The 14,924-nt window shown below is 40.9% G+C and overlaps 1 protein-coding gene and 4 non-coding genes across 5 annotated transcripts in view; 2 read left to right on the top strand and 3 right to left on the bottom strand.

Annotated features, from left to right (window-relative positions):
• On the top strand, positions 1-64 carry trnak-cuu (transfer RNA lysine (anticodon CUU)). The gene has a single exon. It is a non-coding gene; the product is annotated as a tRNA-Lys (tRNA).
• Positions 1-14,924, bottom strand: part of LOC103368250 (ELKS/Rab6-interacting/CAST family member 1-like) — a gene marked incomplete at its 5' end in the record, with an annotated part of 79,016 nt that overhangs the window by 36,727 nt on the left and 27,365 nt on the right. Inside the window, one exon of the mRNA XM_008296559.1 lies at positions 8,941-9,088. Within this exon, the coding sequence (XP_008294781.1) occupies positions 8,941-9,088 (148 nt within the window). The remainder of the gene's footprint in view (positions 1-8,940; positions 9,089-14,924) is intronic.
• Positions 253-364, top strand: trnal-uaa (transfer RNA leucine (anticodon UAA)). The gene is made up of 2 exons: positions 253-290; positions 319-364. It is a non-coding gene; the product is annotated as a tRNA-Leu (tRNA).
• On the bottom strand, positions 534-606 carry trnak-cuu (transfer RNA lysine (anticodon CUU)). The gene has a single exon. It is a non-coding gene; the product is annotated as a tRNA-Lys (tRNA).
• Positions 1,335-1,407, bottom strand: trnak-cuu (transfer RNA lysine (anticodon CUU)). Its single transcript has one exon. It is a non-coding gene; the product is annotated as a tRNA-Lys (tRNA).

Here is a 14,924-nt window from a genome sequence, read left to right as displayed (position 1 = left end):
GCTCAGTCGGTAGAGCATGAGACTCTTAATCTCAGGGTCGTGGGTTCGAGCCCCACGTTGGGCGCAAGAATTTTAAACTCAATGTTGAAAAGAGATTTGAACACACAATTCCACATAAAAAGACTCATGCCCACGCTTGCCTGCATCCAGCCTTCGGTACATTGTTCACACCCAGTAAGGCAATATATATAATACAAGAATAATATAATAACGGCTACATGAAACAACTCAGAAGAAACGCAATGTGCACTTGTCAGGATGGCCGAGTGGTCTAAGGCGCCAGACTTAAGGATGGACTCCTTCCTGAGTAAATGGGATTTCTGGTCTCCAAATGGAGGCGTGGGTTCAAATCCCACTTCTGACAGACATTTTCACACTCAATGCTAGATGTTTTATGAAACTCTGAGTAAAACGACAGAGGATGACATTAAATCACCTGCACGGTTGTTAAGCATGCCCTTGAAGCATTGATCTTGTCTCTCTTGATGGTCATCAGACGATGCAGCCAAGTTCATCGCAATGTAAAAGCTCAGCGCCCAACGTGGGGCTCGAACCCACGACCCTGAGATTAAGAGTCTCATGCTCTACCGACTGAGCTAGCCGGGCTGCTAACAAACACCGAAAAACGTCCATTTAGAACAGAACTCCCTACCCTCGTTGGGTTTACAACAAAAATGTAAACAATCACAGATGCACTACCGACAAGAACAAAAGAGAAGTTACCCATGAACACACTCGCCTACGTGCAGCCTACAACACATTGTTCACACCCAGTTTAACCCAACTGACCGATCAGCTGTTTCTGTATTTTGTTGTCTTGCAGGACATAGCCAATACTAGCTGACACAAAATAATTAGAATTTCCCAACTGAAAATGACTCATGATGACTTATCTCCATTTTTCTCTCGTAGATGACCAAAGTTCTGCTGGTTTCCTTTTCTTCTTTGAGGTTTCTTAGTGACTGGCAAACAACTGTTTTGTACTAATTAACTATGCTTGTTTTGAATGACTAATAGCTTCATTAAGAACTGCAGTATTCAGTACACTGATGTACTGTCAGAGCTGGTTCGACTGCTACAATGTTTGTCACGTTTCAATCAGTTGTCCAACATGAGTCTCAAACCCACGATCCTGAGATAACTAGCCAGGCAACGTGAAAGTAGAAAAAAGTTAACACATAAAACCTGCTCACAGTTAGCTTAAACACTAATAGCACCTGCTCAAGACTGACATTTTTGCATTCAGGTGTTGAATAGAGGACAGTTACATATGACAAATACCCTGACATGTGACAGATGTCAATGACTTTATATTTCACAGTCTAAAACAGCTGCGCCCAACGTGGGGCTCGAACCCACGACCCTGAGATTAAGAGTCTCATGCTCTACCGACTGAGCTAGCCGGGCTACATACAGTACCGTACATACAGCCAATCGGTGACACTCGCCAGCCATTTCCTATTACCCTCCCATGTGTTTGGTTTTTGCGTGATGCCCGCACTGTTTTTTAAAAGACACATAACAATTGAAAAACAGAACAAATTAGCCTCTCTGAAAATTTACGAAAGAGACAGATTCAGACGTGAGAGAAAGAAAGAAACAACAAAGGAGGAGAGAGTTAAGAAGAGGATAAGCTGTGTCGAGAGGGCGCCTGATTTCTGATCTTTTTAGCATTTTCTTTCCAAAGCTTCCTACCCCTTCTGCAAGCGCACTTTATCTGCCTTTGTCCCGTCCTCTCTTTCTCCTCATCTTAGAGCTTTCTGTATCTAAATAATCCCCAGTTCCTCCCTTTCCCTTCTTCCTGTCTTTATCCCTCAGCTCTCTCATGCACAGTACTTTCGATGATTAAGTCTCTCTACCTAAGTACCAAACACTGCTCATTTGTCTCTCCTACTCCCTCTGTCTTTAATGATCTGAGCTTATTTTACATTGACTTTAAGTCTCTTCTCTCTTCAACAGGCGCTGTATTTTATTTTTTCCTCGCTCTCTCTCCTCTTCTCCCCCTTGACCTTTGAGCTCCTTAACTTACCCTTGTATCCGTGAATAATTCTTTCTCCCCCTCCTCTCAGGCATATGTCCTCATTTTTATATCGTTCCCTCTACACCCCTCTACTCATTGCTTTCTGTCTGATTCACTTTTGTTCTTTTGTTCTTTTAGTTCATTTCGGCCAAGTTTTAGATCATGTTTTTCCTTGCTTGGCCCTTCTGTTCTTCTTGCCCTTTCCACTTTTTTAATGATTTCAACAATCTTTCTGACCTCTGAAACATACCTATAACAAAAGTTTGGACTCTGAAAGGAAATACGAACAGGAAAATGCCATTGGTCCAAGTACTCATATTTCAACCTGAAGCCTAATCAATGCTGAAGTAAATTGCTTGTGAAAATTGATGGTAAATTTCAGCTTTTAAAAAGTTTGGCCCCTTTCACATATGTATGGAGATGACATCACGTCGCCTAGTTTAGTAAGTCCAAAAAAAGCCAACATTACATTTAATTTCTTCTAAATTAGCGCAACATTTTTACAGTTCACCTAAAATCCACTTGACAGTTATGTGGAAACATGGCTGAAGAGCTGAACCGACATCTGTATGACAGGCCAGACAAGACACAGACGCTGTTGTCTTACACATCTGATTACAGCTTTTAACTCTAAAATATCCGCATGCAACATGAAGCCACAGTATTTGGACAAAGCACAAGATTTCTGAAGAATTTAGAACTTCCCACTGATTGATGTCAATGGAAAGCACGCTCAAATCAAAGCATCTCCAAAGTCCAGCAGCGGCGAGGTACACGTCACTACAACTTTGTTAACCGTGGATTTTAAAGGCGTGGATGGCCGAGAATCTCCTTGAACACTGCGTCCTCCATGTAAAACATTTGTTATAAGCAACACTTCTTTTCCTAGCACATGCACAGTTGGTGTTCTTGGTGTGCAGACGGTCCGTGCGGTCAATAATTTTCACAAATTTGTGGATTTGGGTGAATGACAAAATTCGGAAAGCATGATTTGGCCTTAAACAAGCAAAATAATGGCAGGCGAAGAGGCCTCTTCTTAGCAGCACTGTAGCGTGATGTCTGTGTAAAAGGGCCACATGATGCTCCAACAGCAAGCTGTCTTGAGTCCGAACTGTTTCAAATACAAGAAGCTGCTAATTTGCTATTTGTGTCGCTCTCCAGTTTCAATTAACCATTTTTATTGGAGCGTAAACTGCTCCGCAAATAGGACACACAGTTTCAGACAGTTATTTGAGAGGAGTCGGTTGTACGAATACAGTACCTGCTTTGAATGAACCACATGACCTCATTGTTATGTTAGCGAACAAGCAACTGACTGTTAAGGAGCAAGTTCGTTAGCCCAACGAGCTATCTTTCCCTTTTCAGTAAAGCTCTTTGTCGAGTGAAGTGATGGACAATCATGAGAACAAAATGGCAGAAAAATTTAAATATTCATTTGAGACAAGAAGGAGGAAGTAGGAGGTAAGCCACGAATAAAGAGGAGGTAGAGGAGGTGTCCTCATTTCCTCACTGGCCTTTCTTTACATTTTCCCTCTTTCTCTAATTGTCAGGAATGCTGACCTCAGCTCACTTGTTTCGGTGCCAGCTCTCTCTTTCTCACTTAATCTAATCATCACACCATTATTTCACTCCTCCTCCCTCACACCTCCCTCCTTCATCCCCCCACCTCCGCTGTAACCCGCTGGCAATGGGCTGAATGAGAAACAAATGAACGCGGAGTGAAGTGAGGGAGGAACTGCTGAGTCATGCTTGGGAGAAAATTATTTCATTGTGATAAGGCTCTGGGGAACATTAGATTAGATTATTGTTTCATCTTTCTCTCTCGTGGTGAAAGAGGAACCTTTGTAGATATCTGTGCAATTATCAATAATGAAAAGTCGCTGAGTCATGATTGGACAAGAACTATTTCATCACGATAAGAAATTAGGTTTTTCTATTTCTCTATCCAGTAAGGAAAATTGTTGATAAGTGGAAAAATCATAAATGATAATGAAATGAGTTGGGCGTTACGGGGAATTATTTCATTGTGATACGTCTCGACGGAGGAATAAATTCGATTAGACCCACATTTTTTCACTTGCCGGTAACAAGAGAGGTCAAGATGATCACAAACAAGTCATGATGAACAGTTAAGTGTGGAAAGAGAGAAACAAATAATAAAATTCGTACGATTATGAACTCTAAGAAAACACTGTCAGCGATTGTGTTATATTCAGGATGTTTTTAGTTCACCGATGAATTCAAGGAGATTTCTAGTTAATTTTAAGACGTGTCCTGAAGTGACTGAAGGTTTTGACTTCTGGTTTTCAAAGCCATGTTTTGATCCCTAGTAGTTTCGGTTCATCTTTTCCATATCGTGCAGGTCTGTTATAGGTTTAGGAAAAATACCATCTAAGCAAATATGTAGAAAATAAACCACCATTACCTAACAAAGCCACTCAAAGGCACTGATACGAGGAGCCAAAGTCTTAAAAATGCCCATTTTAGAGGCTCACAGGTGTGGAGCGAGGTCATAACCACACACATGCATCCCTAACCTGTAAATGTTAAACACATGTGTGTCTTTCCAGGGACAGATGGTGGTATATTCCTCACCTTCCTCCACTTCTTTCTCTCTCGTTCCATTTCATAAAATATTACAATCACTCGCTCTTCTCTTTGCTTTCACACGCTCCCTCCCCATTCTCTCTCTTTAGTCTCTCCATAATGCTGCTGAAGAAAGCAAAGCTTCGACTGAGGAGGAAGGAGACTGTGAGAATGACTGGAGAGAGAAGAGAGTGAAGAGAGCTGAGGTCTCCTGATCTACAGCCTCCCACAGCTGAGGGTCAGAGGCCGACATGCAGGAAACGCTTTCAGGGACGCATATTCTTTAACACGCACAGGTGTGTTTTTATGTGTGCTACGTAAGCACCTCAAATACAAATCTTTTCTCACTCGTGTTCACTCACGTCTGATCTGACTAAATGCTGCTATCTTGGTCGGGTCATCAGTGCTCGGTGCATAGAAAAATACCACACTGATGCACTGAAACGGTTCTTTCTGTAAAGTCTGATGCAAGATTTGACAGAGGTTTTCAGATGTTTGAAAATGAAACCAATATTTAAGTCAGCTTCTGTCTGAAAAAGTCATCATATGGGGCCAAGTAATTTTACATGTCTACCAACAGCCCTAGAGTACTTGCACTTTGTCGAGTTAACCCTCTGAATCCCAAAACCGACTGGCAGGTTTGAAGGGCATGTCCTGTTTTTTTAAATCACCAAGAACACACCCTTTATCAGAGTCAGAAACTGTATAAGCAGAAAGAACTGTTGGATTTTCAACTTTCTGACGATCCTCGAACTAATCATATGTAACGTGCCGTACAAGCCTAGAATCAAGATTTTTTATTGATTTTTTATTTCACAAAGCTTTCAACTGAACTGCAGGCTGTGTTTACACTGTGCACATATCAAACAAGAATGGAAACAAATGAAAAATGTCAAAAGTAGAACACTATAGTACATAGAGTCACCTTTTTTTCCAGTATTGGTAACACATGTTGTTGCACATGGTCATTTCAGACTTCTACATTTTTTTGTAAAATACATGATCAAACAATTTCAGCTGTCTGTATTTATTTTATTTTATTTTTTTTACATGTTATTTTTTTTGGTCTTTTAATGCCTTTATTCCAGAGTTTAGTGAAGAGAGACAGAAAGTTTGGGAGAAGAGTGGGGGAGGACATGCCTGCACATTCTGTTGAGCTCCCGGGGCACCTGTTTTCTCTATTTCTATGATTTATGACATTATCGGTTTGTTATACTGCACAAAATACATTTTTGAGTTCGCTCTATGTCTAGCAATGTTGTGCTTTTTCTATAGAGGTGCAGGACTTTATATTGCAGACAAGAATGAGTCCACAGTGAGTAAAAATGTGTCATGAGGAAATAAAAACCACCCAGAAACTGCTTGGCATTCAGAGGGTTAAATGCGGCCGTCTCTTCCAAGTTCATCCGAATCAGTTTTCAGCCTGATTTACACACTTGAATGTGATCGCCTGAATCTAATCCCCTCTGTAGCACGGTACGATAGCGGTGCAAGCACAGGTTACCGCAGCATCTGAACACAAATTCAGACCAGACGCGAGGAAGCATTTGAGCGCGCCATCAAAAAACACTGACCTCCGAGTCGACGGATGAGCAGTGGTCGCCATAAAACACTCCAGAGAAACTTCAAAAAACTCTGGTGTGGACTGTTTGTGACACAGAAACAAGTGAACCGCTTCAAGAGACTGCAAAGAGGGGGTAGTGAGTAGCAAATCATGCACTTCATCACTGATTTACACTCGCTTGTAATTTCACACTGCAACTTTCTCCGTCCATCTGTCCGCTAGATTATCGGCGACACACTGTGCGCGTATATCATCCCGAAGAACATACTACACAAGTATCAGCTTACTTGATGGTAACACTGCAAACACACACACACGCAGGAATACGGAGGAAGTCTCGGCTGTGATCCATCACTGAGGGACTGAAAATTATGACACTACAGAGAGAAACGGGAGAAAGAGACCACGATTGGTATAAAAACTGCGTGCACACACACAGGCTCTGGCAGCAGCAGACAGTGGAGTCTCTGTGTTGTCGGTAACCACCTTCGAGACCCCGAGGTGTCATAAATGACTTCAAATAGAACGGAGAGGCAGACGAGGAAGGAAGAGAGAGAAGAGTGATGCTTGTTACAATGACTTCATTTGACACAGCTACTCTCTTCGCTCTTAAACACCAATTCAAACACTCTTTGGGCGCACTGATTTTTCCTTTTTCTGTACGAAGCCTATCTCGTGGAATCCTTTTGAGCTTCTTCCATCCATTAAGTGGATTCTTGGCAATATTCAATAACTGGAAATATTCTATTTTTTTTTTCGCCACAAAAGCCTTGTTACATTGTGTCTATTCAAGCGGTTTTAAGGAAGAAAATTCCATTATTACCATCAAAAAGGAGTTTAGTTAAAATCAAGGAGGGGAGGAAAAAAAAAACGTGAATATAAAGCTGTACAATCTCTCCTTGGTGGTGATTTATTGTGTGTCATAATTGTGTCAGTGTGTCTGGCGTGCGATGTGTGCGTGAGAGTGTTGATCACACATGTGCAGAAATAAAAATATATGCAGCTGCGTGAGTTGGGAGCTTAACAGATTGTTCCATAAGCTAAGGTGTCCTACATGCACTAAAGGTTGGTAAGAGTACAAACTACTGTAAATGCTTGCGTTAAAAATGAACAGATTAGAGTAAATGATACGTCTTTTGCTCTGGTGTACTGGCAACTAATCAAATATCCACTTAGTATAATATTAGAGAGATTGTTTGAGATAGGGAAGGCTAGATGGCTTAGAGAGTGTCAAAGAAAATAAAGACGAGGAAGGTGAAGAGGGGGGGAAGGAAAGGGTTGCTGTGTGTGGTCATTTCTCTTTTATTAAGCAAGTTAGTAACAGCGGTGCCACATTTGGACAGATGAAGAAGAAACCCACCAAACTCCCAGTAGGCTCATCCACTAAGGGGTTGGTTATTTCACTAGACCCACGAGAACCTTAACTGTGTGTGTGTGTGTGTCTCTGAGTGTGTGTGTGTGAATAGACCTCTGTGTGGAACCGCAGAGGCATTTGGTCATGTTTATATCCTTGTTATTGGCCTGGGTGAGTGTGTACATATCGGTGTGTGTGTGCAAAAGTGGGCTTGAACTCGTCCATACATACCAGCGGAGTGACGTGTATGGTTTTGTGTGTGTCGGTGTGCATATCTGCGGACAGAACATTTACATAAATACAAGTTCATAAAAAAGCCTTGTCAGCTGAGATTTGTCGGCGATCGGGCCTCGGTGTGTGTTTGTGTGTGTGTATATGTGTGTGGTGAGTGTAGGAGTGGTAGGTTAATCCTAAATTTACCCTCCGTGGTTGGAGGGCTGTGGTCACATCTGGACTCAGTTTCTCCCTGCTTCTCTTGTTTTCTCTGCTCCGCTCATCACTGCCACCTCACCTGCGCTACCCGTGTTTTTATTTACTTCTTTCCAATTTTGGTTCCTACGTTCCTCACTTCACTTCTGTCTTCATTTTGTGTGTGTGTGTGTGCATCACTTGGCCACCTCTGCTGTCATTTGGCCTCTCTGCTCCCTCTCGCTTATTTAAAGGTCCCATATTTTTCCCCTTTTCAGCAAATCACCGAAAGTCTTTCCCCAGAATGTATCCTTTAATTTTTCTGCTCGAAATACGGCAGAGATGCTTCATTTCACCATAACTGTATAACTCCTGGTTCTCGTCTTGTTCTAAATAGTCTGTTTTAGTGTCTGTAGCTTTATATGCAACTGAGCTGCTGCTGTAGGAAGAAGACTCTCTCTGCATCTGTGATTGACATCGCAGAGCAACACAGTTGACTGCACATTAGCTGACAGAGATAGGAATGAGTTTGAGACACCAGGTATTTTTATCGCTTCTAACTTTCTTTTTCTGGTGAACGTGTTAGACGATGGTGTGGTTATAAAATCAGGAGCAGCTTGGAAATGTCTCTGAAGTGACTAGCATGTAGTTTTAATCGGCAACAGAAACTGAAAATTATGTAAATGAGAACAGCCGTATTGGGAATTCAGCTGTATTAAAGTGATACGTGAGCACAGAGAGCAGGAGAGAAGCAAACAAATACAAACAGAAACACTGAGTTTAGGCTGCACTGACGCACAACAGTGAAATCACAGTAACCTCCACAGTCCTTGTTTGTAAAGTTTCTATCATCTCTGAATGTCCTTGTAGCTTTTACTTCACACCTTCAGGTTTATATCAACCACAAAATACACACAAAAAATGAATGTACATCATACCGGATCTTTAAATAACTGTTCCAAAAGTTTTCCTGCTGTTCCCTTCAATGTAAATGTTTGAGTGTGTTACCTGCTGTTTGAGCTGCTGAACCAGACTATCCTTCTCCCTTTTCAGAGCTGCCACCTCTTCCTGGGTTTTCTTCTTTTTGGACGAGGAGAGCTCCAGCAGGGCGATGTTGGCGTCTTTCTCACTTATGGCTGCCAGCAGTGCTTCTTGCCTGTATAGAGGATAACCACGAATGTCAAAATAAGTCGGTTTATTTAGCAATACTTTCATTATTTTTAGAAGCCTAATCAATTTCATCTAAATACATTTGTACCAAAACACACCAAAAAAACACTGTTGCATTTTTAATTTAATATAATTTTGACAAGCTAATTGCTTAAATGTATTTTCCCAGGATCTGAGATTGACTCATACTGCTTTTCCCACCGAAAAGTTGTGGCTGTAGGACTATGAAAGTGTGGAACCACACACTGGTGGAAATGGACCTTCAGAGGGACGTGAATAGAATTATGGCTGTGGTGCCCATACTCATCAAGAATGACATTTAAATAACTTAACATCATCACTTCTTTCTTGAAGCTGAAAATGTTTGTGGAGTATCCCGTCTTGCCAATGCCATTTTAAAACTTTAGGTGAATCATAGACAAAATTCCAGCCTTTTCCCTTGTTTTTGGGTGGATGCAGAACTTTTGGAGATGGATTGTCTTAAAATCTGACCAAATAAAATCATAACTCTGTGCATGGCTAGATACCAATTTGGGTGAGTCAACCCTTTAATTCCATGGTCTGTCAACAACCAGAGGGAACACCTCTTAATTGGTGCACCACATTCTGATTTAAGGGGATAAAATTGGCGTAGTTTTGCATACAACCATGGGGCTCCCTGATGGTGAGAACGATACACAGCATGTAATCAAGAGGTTCCCGGTATGATTATGGTGCAGCTCTTTAACACATATTTCTCTCTATTTGTTTCTTATCTCGCCACGAACAAAGACAAAAAAAATGGCATAAAAATCATGCTAGATTTATAAAAAAGCATGTGCTTTACTCTTTCTGCAGGTATAATTACACAATGACAAGACACATGACCACGGTTAAAAACTTTGATAATGTGGATGGTCATTCATTTCAGCTGCATTGTAGGATCAAGCAGGCAGTCAATGTGCTGTTAATGGACACTTCGGCTGAATGTATTTCGTCAGATTGGTGACGTGAATCAAACAACTTGGTGTTTAATGAACAAGTCATGAGACCCCTGTCTTCCAACAAAGTACAGCACATACTTGATATAAGGTTCAAATAAATAGGTAAAAAAAACATATTCACTTTGTCACTATGTGCACGCACAAAAGCATACATGCTTTTCATTCTATGTTTGTATCCTGTTCTCCAGCTTCTGTCTCCAGCCGTCTTGTCTCTGTCTATCTTCCCCTGCCTGGATAGTCAGGCTGATAGATAGATTGCATTCCATGTGGTTTAGAAGCAACAAGCCACATCCCATTCATCCCATCAGCCACAGATTGGGCTGAGATGCATCCAAGGACACCCAAGGTTGGGAATTCTCAGAATGACCTCTGTTTTCATTGAAAATCTAAATCACTGCTGCTATTTCACAATCCCACAAGGCTCAGTGATTGGCCACAAACAAACACACATGCATGTAAACACATACAAAAATGCAAACTTGGATATGAAAGAAATTATATATTTTCATTTTGTCGATCTGAATCTTGTTACAAATATGTAGTATATAGTATTTTCACAATCAGGTAAAATATCAAAAATGACTTTCAAAAAGGCAAAGCTGCAGTTTCTAGATCACAATGTTCACATTCTGGGCAGAGACGACAGACAGTTTGAGAATGGACTGAAGTAAGACATCAATGTTAAACTGCAACAACCATCTCTAAACATAGAAGAAGGTCTGCCACACCATTTATCGGGTACTTATAATGCAGTTTTGAGTTCCCTCCTCAGAAAGTTTCACCACCGTCATCCCTAATCCGGCAGTTTCCCAATCATCCACACCTCGAGGCAACTGAGTCTTGAGCCTTAATGGACCATTGGCCATGAGATTTGGGGGTGACAATTAGGGATGCCCTGTATCTTAGGAAAAAAAACTGGTGCTGACCATTTTTATTTGATTGGTGTTTGGCAGGAAGCTAAGACCAGTTCTCTGTCTACATCTGATGTAACAACAAGCTGCAAAAATGGCTAATACATATGACGCTGGGATACAAGACTATTGTTCTAATTCATCCGAGAATGACTTAACACTTGTGCACTGGTCTGAGGCTATAAAACCTCAAAGAAAACTTTGTCATGGTGCTCCTTTGCTAGCTAAACCCTACAATGCTCTCTGCTTGCCAACATGGAAGTGCCTACGTCCTTTGGTCCCTACAGTATAATACAGTAGGAATCTCCACCTGGTGGTGCAACCAGGTATTACAACTCATCTACTTTATTTTCAGTGTGTATTAACAAGGAAAATGGCATCGGGTATAGGCAGATGCTAAATATTAAATGACTCTGATTGGAACAGGAGTGATAACAACTTGATTGTGACATTCCCCATTAGTCAGTAAGAACTGAAGAAGCCTTTTGGATGAGAGGTGAAACATCTTCAAGAACCAAAAAGAGTTCAGTTGCATTCTGCTGAAACTCTTTGGATTATCATGACGCAGACGACTAAAAATGCCCAGACATGTGTGAAGATACGCCGATGTGCCACAATGTTACGACCATTTACAGATAAAGTCACGTAGGAAGTATATTACCAAAGCTGGCTCTAGCAGTCAACATGTTGGCTGTGGGAGAAAACTAAGCAACTTTGACAAAGGCCAAATTGTTATGGCCAGATGACTGGGTTAAAGTGTTTTGAAAACGCTAAGCCTTGTGGGGGTATTCCTGGTGGTGAGTACCACCTACAGACAGTAGCCTTAGAAAGGACAAACCCTGAACCAACAAAGGGTGCCGGAACAAGTCTGATCCATGACAGTTCCAACTTGTGCCAGATACCACAAGGTACCTTCAGAGGTCTTACAGAATCCATCCCTCGCCGGGTGTGGGCTTTTTTTGAAAGCATGGTAAAGATCAACATATTTGGTAGGGGTGGTCATAATGTCATGGTGCATCTTAGCTCACAAATATACATACATAAACACACACAGACATACAATTATCCAGATGCAGCCAGAAATCCACTCTGATGCAGACAGAGGTATGTTTCATTTACATTTTTTACATTCCATTCATCTTTGCTTTTTTTTTTCTTTCTCAACACACAATTACATTCTTCTCTCTATCTCACACACACACACACACACACACACACACACACACACACACACATGCACACACACAGATACAGCGGTGCAGCGAGGAATGCAGTGATGAGAGCATCTAAATGAAGACAGATTATATGTTTGGACTGTGTGAAGACTCACAGATTTTTTGGTCAACCTCACTGACCAATCTGTCAGTGTACAAATGTCCCATCATGCATCTGAGCTGCAGCAAACCTGTCAAGGGGTCGTGCATGGATGAGCAAACTGGTCACTTTCAGACACAAACTTATCAGTGAAAGACATTCCCATTTATGAATATAGGTCAAATATTTCAAGATATTAAAGATGTTTTGATGTAACAACATACATCTTTACATTCCTCTCATACCACTGATGATAAATGATATATGTTGACAAATAGTGCACATAAGATTAATTAAACTTAAATGCAGTCAAATGTTTGTTCTCGTGATTATAGTGAGAAAGGTGTGAAATGGAGTGTTGAAGAGTTGCTGACAGAAGGCGATTAAGATCTCACGCTACAAGCTAATGTTGGGTATCATTTGAGTTTCTTTAATTATACAAATAAAATACCTTAGATTTGTACCAATACCAAGACAATACACTTATTGATAACTTACTGAATATAGAATATAAAATAATCACTAAATATTGTTTTTTGTTTAAGCAAAATCAGCCAAACTTCTAAGTGCATTGGTATTTAATTTAGTCTAAAACAAAGCAGCTACAAGATTTTTTGATGTCTGACATTAATAAAATTATTAATGAAATGAGGAAATATCAAAACAAAGAACAAAAAGGGTCAAGACACTGACCCAGAATTGGATGCAAATGTTTGAGGATGTGGTAGCTGAAATGCATTTCAGGTTGCATGCAAAAAACGACAATGAGAAGAAGAAAGGTCGTCGACAGATTGGTTAAATAAAATGGATGCTTTTTCAATTAGCTCCTGGTTATTGGCAGGGAGCGGTCTAATTCTTCATCTGTGTGTTGATCAGTTACATACCTTTTAAACAAACACAAGCACATGGACTTCATTGCTTCAGTCCAGACTATGAGACACTGGAACAGTGTCACAGTCTTTCCGATTTATTTTTTGTACAAACACAGGTACACACACACTCTGACTCACATGCATGTAGAGAGGCTAATGGAACATTACTCTTGTTAAAGCTAACAGTGCGTCTAGTTTTATACCATATCTGAGAGTTACCTGCCAGCACAAGCGGCTTATAAACCCCTGGTGATAAAATGATATTTATTCCAGATGCACTCGTCTCATTCTGGGCCTCTCTGTGGCTCTGCCTTCATCTCTGTCTGACACACACACACACACACACACACACTTCGAGCGCTCTCTGCTTGGCCCTCTCAGCTTGCAAAGCTAAACACATGCTTATGACAAGTGCAGGTTGTGGCTACTGCTGTTGCTATGTAATCATTAAAAAAAAAAACTGTTTAAGTGCAGCACTCTTTTGCTAAATCTTTAGAAAATTCTACTGTCAGAGGGCACTTAAAACATAGTGTGCTCTCAGCACTGCTGGCAATGTGTCCTTATCGCTGAAAATAACAAAGAAAATGGAGCCAGCACTGAGAGGAGGAACGGTTCCCAGTGGATATGCAGCCTCAGATCTGTAACTCGCCTTTCAAGTCTTTCCTTTCAGCAGCAATATGAGGAACAAAGCAGGATAAAGGAAGGTCTACTAACAGTAACTGAAGAATAATAGGTTGTTAAAAAGGTTAGCGCTCACATACTTTCTTATTTTGGCAACATCTTTTGTCTTAAACGCTGTGATAATTTTGCACTGAGCATCCCAGAGACTACTTATCTCTGTGTGCAGTGGTGTGTTTCTATATATCTGTCTTAGGGTTCTGTGTTGATAGAGTGAAATGCATCACCAAAACTTGTCAGCTATTCAGTGCAGTCACTGTGTTGGCACAGCTAATGTGGAAGGGTGGAAAATGTAGGATTACAGAGCAAAAAGTTGAACCCGAATCAACATTTGTCACAGGCAGTACACTGCCATCATCGAGGAACATGCTGAACTGGCAAGTCAAAAATGCACAAGGCCAGATTTGGGATTATTTCATAATGCGAATGGAGCAGGTCTACCGTTTACCTCACAACAAGTGAGAAAGGGGATAAAGTGACTGCTGCTGTGATAGGTTTCCAGAGCTGTAAAAGCCTTTAAAATCCTGTTGAATGGGGATTATTAACTTCTGCAAAGTGTTTTGACATCTGATAAACCTGTAAATTCATGCCTGGACTGCATCTTTCCCCCCAAAAAATCCCCATTACCATACAAGAGCTTTGATATTTGACAGCTCTGCAAAACCTCTTATTACCATTAATGGCAAAAATGTATTTTGCTACAATATTTTCCCATGGCAACTGGGCAAGAGGAACTGGTTAGGGAAAGTTAATGGTTAGGGAAAGGAAAAGATTGTGGTTACAGTCATAAAAGTGAAAATTAAACTATAATCTCCAATATGAATACATACCCAACACCTCGCTAAACAGGGCGCAGTGCAGTTTTTCATGTTGCCTGGTGCTTTATGCAGATCGTCAGGAATATTGCACTACCGGTGTAATGATCAGGCAACACTGGGACGTTGAAAACGTAAAATCTCTTTCGGTGCGCTGACTTTCTCAAGTGTTATTGAAAAGACAAAAATTGGCAAGAGGCTGCGAAACGTTTCCTACAGGCGGTGTGCAGTAAAGCAGTCAGGTATTTA

This window comes from Stegastes partitus, unplaced genomic scaffold (genome assembly GCF_000690725.1).
Source record: "Stegastes partitus isolate 25-593 unplaced genomic scaffold, Stegastes_partitus-1.0.2 Scaffold1135, whole genome shotgun sequence".
NCBI lineage: Eukaryota > Metazoa > Chordata > Actinopteri > Pomacentridae > Stegastes > Stegastes partitus.
Note: the sequence above shows the minus strand (reverse complement) of the source record. Positions and strands in the feature narration are given on the sequence as shown.